General features: G+C 44.6%; 1 protein-coding gene across 5 annotated transcripts in view; it reads left to right on the top strand.

Annotated features, from left to right (window-relative positions):
* The window catches only part of CCNY (cyclin Y), a 319,561-nt gene extending 314,353 nt beyond the window's left edge, over positions 1-5,208 (top strand). For all 5 annotated transcript variants that reach the window (XM_011956158.1, XM_011956157.1, XM_011956156.1 and 2 more), the window contains one exon: positions 2,476-5,208. In XM_011956158.1, the coding sequence (XP_011811548.1) occupies positions 2,476-2,592 (117 nt within the window). In that variant the 3' untranslated portion in view covers positions 2,593-5,208. The remainder of the gene's footprint in view (positions 1-2,475) is intronic.
* The last annotated feature ends 313 nt before the right edge of the window (positions 5,209-5,521 follow it).

The raw sequence follows: 5,521 nt of genomic DNA, 5'->3' as shown, positions 1-5,521 counted from the left end.
CTACCCTTGTTGAAAAAGAGAAGGAAACAAGAAATATGCTCTTGCACTGAGATGGGAAAAGGATACTTGAGTTTATGTATCTTTTTTTTTTTTTTTTTTTTTTTTTTTGAGATGGAGTCTTGCTCTGTCGCCCAGGCTGGAGTGCAGTGGCACAATCTCAGCTCATCACAGCCTCCACCTCCTGGGTTCAAGTGATTCTCCTGCCTCAGCCTCCCTAGTAGCTGGGACTACAGATGTGTGCCACTGTGCCTGGCTAATTTTTTTTGTATTTTTAGTAGAGACGTACGGGATTTCATTATGTTGGCCAGGCTGGTCTAGAACTCCTGACCTTGTGATCTACCCACCTTGGCCTCCCAAAGTGCTGGTATTACAGGCATGAGCCACTGCAATTCTATTTTGAAATAAAATATTTTTTAAAACCCTTACCTTTATAGATAGGTTTAAAAAAATTGTAAGTCCCCCCAAAAAGCATTTCCCACAATATAAGCCCCTCAGAAAGGTATTTCTCAGCATGCACTTTTATAGGAAAAAGCTGCCAGATGATATTAACAATTGGGAATCCAAAAAGGTTTGATTCTGCTTTTGATTTTTTTTTTCCAAAATATTTTTTCCATAGCCCAGTTAGAGCTGAGGGCAGCACCGCCAGTCTTGGTCTGGGTTTTGGGCCGTCGTTAAGCTGTGTAACTTTGGGTCTCACCACAGCATATTTGTATGTGCCTCCACCTCATATGCTCACCAGGCTCTTCCCACTTGACCTTTTGGTAGGAAGAAAAGGGATGGGGTGGTAATGAAGCAGGATCCCTGGGGAGAGACCCCTCCTCCAGAGAGGGTGTGCCCTAGCCTTTCCCCTCTGCACCTTTGTCCCCAGTCCTGCCTTGGTCTCATCCCACAGAGCCTTTCCAAGTAGTGGACGGCACAGTCATGTCCCCAGCTTGTGAGACCCAGAGGTCTTCGTGCTGCCCATGCCACTGCCCATCCCAGGTGGGATGTTGTCACTCAGTGCAGAGTTGGTGTGGCATTGTGATGGCCTGGCCACACGGTGGTCTAGAGCTGGGAGAAGAAAGCTGTTATGGATTACATGCTTAAGAAAGGAAAATGTTAAATAAAAATTTAAAAAGTAATATGTTAATTCCAAGAAGTAAACCATAGAAAAGACTGGATGCATAGCACTGGTTAGAAATAAAAATCCAGTGAGCATTTCAGAACTCAACCATGCCCCTGTGATTGTGTGCTGGCCTTTGGAATGGAAAGCCCACCCAGTCTCCCAGTTATCATCTATTCGAGGAAAAATGGAAAACCCTCCCTCTGCAGGATTTCCTGCAAGGCAAATGTTGTGAAGCCTTCGCAAGCACAGATGTGAGGTAGAATCTGGCTTTCCCTGAGAGCGTGAGCCCCCTCTCAGCCTGTGCTGCGGTCCCTGGTCCCCCTCGTCACCAGCCATGACTCCAGTGGCTGCTTCAGTGCTGATGAGACAAGCCGGAGCTCCTGGCGGCTACGCAGCTCTGCAGGGAAGCGAGTCTGTGTTCTCTGCTGAAGAATATATGGGGCTCCGGGTCAACCACCCTGAGAGCACAGGCCCAGGTTGGTGGAGTTGGTACCTGCTGTTCCCTCTGTTAAGTTTCTCCGAGTGCCGAGAAGGGAGAGCTCACCTGCTTCTGGGGCTGCTGTGCCACGGGCCCTAGGGTTTCACCGGGCCAGGAGAGAAGGCCAGTCTGTCCTGACAAGGCTGCTCTTTCTCTTCTCCAAATAATCAAAGCCTTCCCACGATGCAGACCATCCCCTCCTGGGACAGCGGGCTCAGCTTTTGCCATCAGCAGGTTCTAGCCACACCCAGTGGCAGCCCTGGGAGAGTTGTTCCCAGGGTAGCACGGCCCCCGTCCTCATCACCAAAGTGTTGATTATCTGCACATCTTAATGTTTTTGTGATCCTCCTGGGTCCCTCTTTCAGCAACCCTCTAGAGGTGACTTAAGTCCTTCATCCTTTTCTGCGGAGTCCCTAGCTGGTGGTCTGGCTGCAGCTCTCCTTGCCGCCGGCGGCGGAGCTCCCCTCCCTGTGAGGCTCAGCTGCAAGCCTGTGCTTGACGCCAGCCCTTCCAGGATGGTGCTGTTCTTGCCCCGCTTGCAGGTGAGGACGCCAAGGATTCGAAACAGCACGCGTGGGGGCAGGGCCGTCCCACACCCCTAGGGTGGGGAGCCAGCATTGACCCTGGTTGGGCCAATTGCAAGGTGACACTGTCCTGTTATTTCACATCCCGAGAGTCTTTTCTCAGACTGTGAGCTCTTGGGAAACAAGAGCTGAGTCTACACTCCCTTCATATCTCCCTGCGGCCAGCAGAGAGCTGGGCTGCCTGCCGGAGCTCCACAGGGGCAGGGGCTCTGCCTGTCCATCATGCAGCGCCCTCGGCACCCAGGGCGAGTGAGCGATGGGCGCAGATATGGCCCGCCCTGACCCACACTGTCTCTCTTGCCCCTCAGGCCATCTCTCGCCTCTGCGAGGACAAGTACAAGGACCTGAGAAGATCTGCGAGGAAGCGCTCAGCCAGTGCAGACAACCTGACTCTCCCCCGTTGGTCCCCGGCCATCATTTCCTAACTGCGGAGGCCCGCCAGAGGCCACACCATCCCTTAGTTTCTCCTTTAGTTTGAGAAAAGACAGACTTGGGGTTGGTTTGTTTTTGTTTTTTCTTTCCTTTTCTTTTTTAACGCTTAGTTCCGTCAGGCTGCCTGGATGAGCGCCCACGCAGCAAAGCTTGGAGGAAGCGTCAGTGCCCTGGAGGTCCCAGCTCGCTTTCACCACTGTCAGCAACAGCACTTCCTTTGTGGAGGAAGCAGACTCGAATCCTGCAGGAGGAAATAAAGGGAAAGGGAAGTCGTGGAGAGGCAGGGAAAATGGTTAAGCATCCCGGCCCTCTGGAGTCCCCGTTGGGGCGGTAGCTGAAGTTGGTGAGCGCAGTGTGGATGCAGAGCTGGCTGCACCCAGGGCTGGACCAGTGTGTCCTATAAGACTTCTTGCGTTCCTTCTGCTGCTTTTTTGGGATGGGGGGGGGATTTTGTTTTTGCCCTGTTTTGATTTTGGTCCCACAGAGCAGGGGATGTAGTTTGTACCCACCATGGCGCAGACTTCCAAATAAATAGTACTGGTCATTTCTCTCCGCACTATTTCTGCGCGCTGTCTTCTGAGCTTTCTTCCTCACCAGTGGGCTGTGCTCGTTCCATTTCTGTACACCCTTATTTTATACCGTTTTTCTTCAACAATGGTGAAATTGACTGTAGTGCTGAACCAAAAGTATCCCTTTCCCTCCTTATTCCTCACCCCAAGAACATTCTAGATCACATGGGTGCTTGTGCCTTCCGATTTTCTTGCATTTGTTTTTTTCCTGACCTGAAGTTGTTGTTACAAAATCAGTCAGACTTCGTGGGCTGAAGGACACTGTGCAGCAGAGGGTGTCCCCGTGAGAGTTCTGCAGAGTGCTGGGCGTGCACCCGAAGCTACCGAGTAGGAGCCATTTCTTTGTACCCCTGCCTAATCCATTCCTCTCCTTCCAAGTCCATTGTTGCAAGCAATATTCTTCTCAATTTTTATATGTTTACTTTAAATCAAAGTTAGTCTATTTGTATAAAATTTTTTAAAAATCTAAAATTAAAAAAAAAAAAACAAGGGTGGGTTGGGTATTCCAGTTGGAAGATCATTGAAGGGAAAAATGTTACTATTTACTGAGGTATTTTTCACAGAATGACTGAATTTAAAAAAACTCAACTTGCAATTTCATTGTGGGTGCTTAGAGAAGTTCTACAAAATTCAAACTGTGAAAGTTTATGCTTCATTAATTATGACCATACTTTTTCATTTTCTGATGATCCCTGATTTCCTTATGGGCTCAATAAGAATCTTTCATACCAAGTAAAATAAAAGAGTTAATGATAGAATATCAAATAGTGAATTTGATGTGAAATTTAAGAATGTGAGTCACTTGCATATATAATGCTTTGGGTTTTTGCATATTTTCTTAGGTCACAGTGACAGATTTCTGAGTTGTTTCCTTTTTCAAGTCTCTGGGAGGCCAGTGGCAGCAGCAGGTCTGTGTTTCACCTTCTTCCCATGTGAGCTTGGAAAACTTTGGCATTTTAATTAGTATTGAATCATGTACCTGATCCCCAAACATTGCCTGCTCTCAATGAAACATGCTTTGGAAATGGAAGGGACTCAGAAAGTCAGAATCCCAAGAACTCCCAGCCAAAAGTGTTAGGTTTTAGTGAAATTTGTGTCAAGTATAAGCATACCTGTTTGGGTCAGAATTATTATCACAGCCTTTCTGGCCCAAACTTTCAAAAGCAAATAAACAGAATGTAAAACATTAATTATCTTTCCATTGTAATTGTGATGGTCTACTCTGTGTGGGTACCAAAATCAGCTTCTCTCTTCAAGTCAGAGTTGAATTTAGAACTTTAAATGCAGGTCTAAAAATGTAGAAAATAGCATTTTATATTCCCTAATCTATATAGCTGAAAAAGGGATGTATTTTCTTAGCTGAATATGAATACCTCTTAAACATAAATTAGTTCCTCTCCAGTGAAGTATCTTATTTCACCAATCCATTTCAGGAAAGAGGTTCTGCTGCCTTAATAGCAGAATTTTATTTTTATCCCTTTTATTTGAATGAGAGATTTGAAAATTGAATTATGTAAATATTTCAATGCATCTGCTATTATTTTGTGGAGTTTATTAAACTACTTTAAAAAATTGTATAGTCTATTTATTGTATATATGTACATACAGTCTGATACCTAAAATTTAAAGTGGATTCCATAAAACCGGACTCAGTCTTGTTTAGACTACTGAATACTGTTTTAGCCTGTGCCCTCGACTCTACCTCTGTATAGGAAAATTTTCCATATTCATTAATTAGTATTGATCTGTATTAATTGGTTATGTTTCTTGCACTAAGGATGTTTAAAACTGCTGTAAGTGTAGATTTTAGTTTTACTGGCAGGATGAATCACTTGACACATAGGTAGATACTTGAGGTTCATTTTCTTTTCTTTTTCTACATGATGATGAATAGTTATGTTTTCTTCTCTGATTTGTTCAAAGTTTGCCAAAAGAAAACACACAACCAGTACAGTACTTATTGATAAATCGTAGTTGACTGTAATTTGTTTGTAAGGCGAATTAATGCTCTACAATTAAAGCTGGATTACTGTTGAGGAACACATTGTCTTAGTGTAGTTTTTGAATGGAAAGTTTTTGTCATTAATGAAGGATGAAGGAAACGACACAATTTGTTACTTTAATTTTAGATTTGATTTAAACAACAAATAAAGTCATTGGGACAATAAATATGTATCCCGATGAATCTTTTTTATTTGTTTTACATTTTCTTTCTTTCTTTTTTTTTTAACTAGAAAAAGGGAAAGAAGAAGTCAGGAGTTTAAAACCAAATTGGAGGGCAGATGAGAATTCCTGCCAAAATCGAGATATGCCTTCATGCATGAGGTGAGCCCAGAGGTGGGGGCACCCGTAT

This window comes from Colobus angolensis, unplaced genomic scaffold (assembly GCF_000951035.1).
Source record: "Colobus angolensis palliatus isolate OR3802 unplaced genomic scaffold, Cang.pa_1.0 Scaffold41, whole genome shotgun sequence".
Classification (NCBI taxonomy): Eukaryota; Metazoa; Chordata; class Mammalia; order Primates; family Cercopithecidae; genus Colobus; species Colobus angolensis.
The sequence above is the reverse complement of the archived record's forward strand: the minus strand, read 5'-3'. Positions and strand labels throughout refer to the sequence as shown.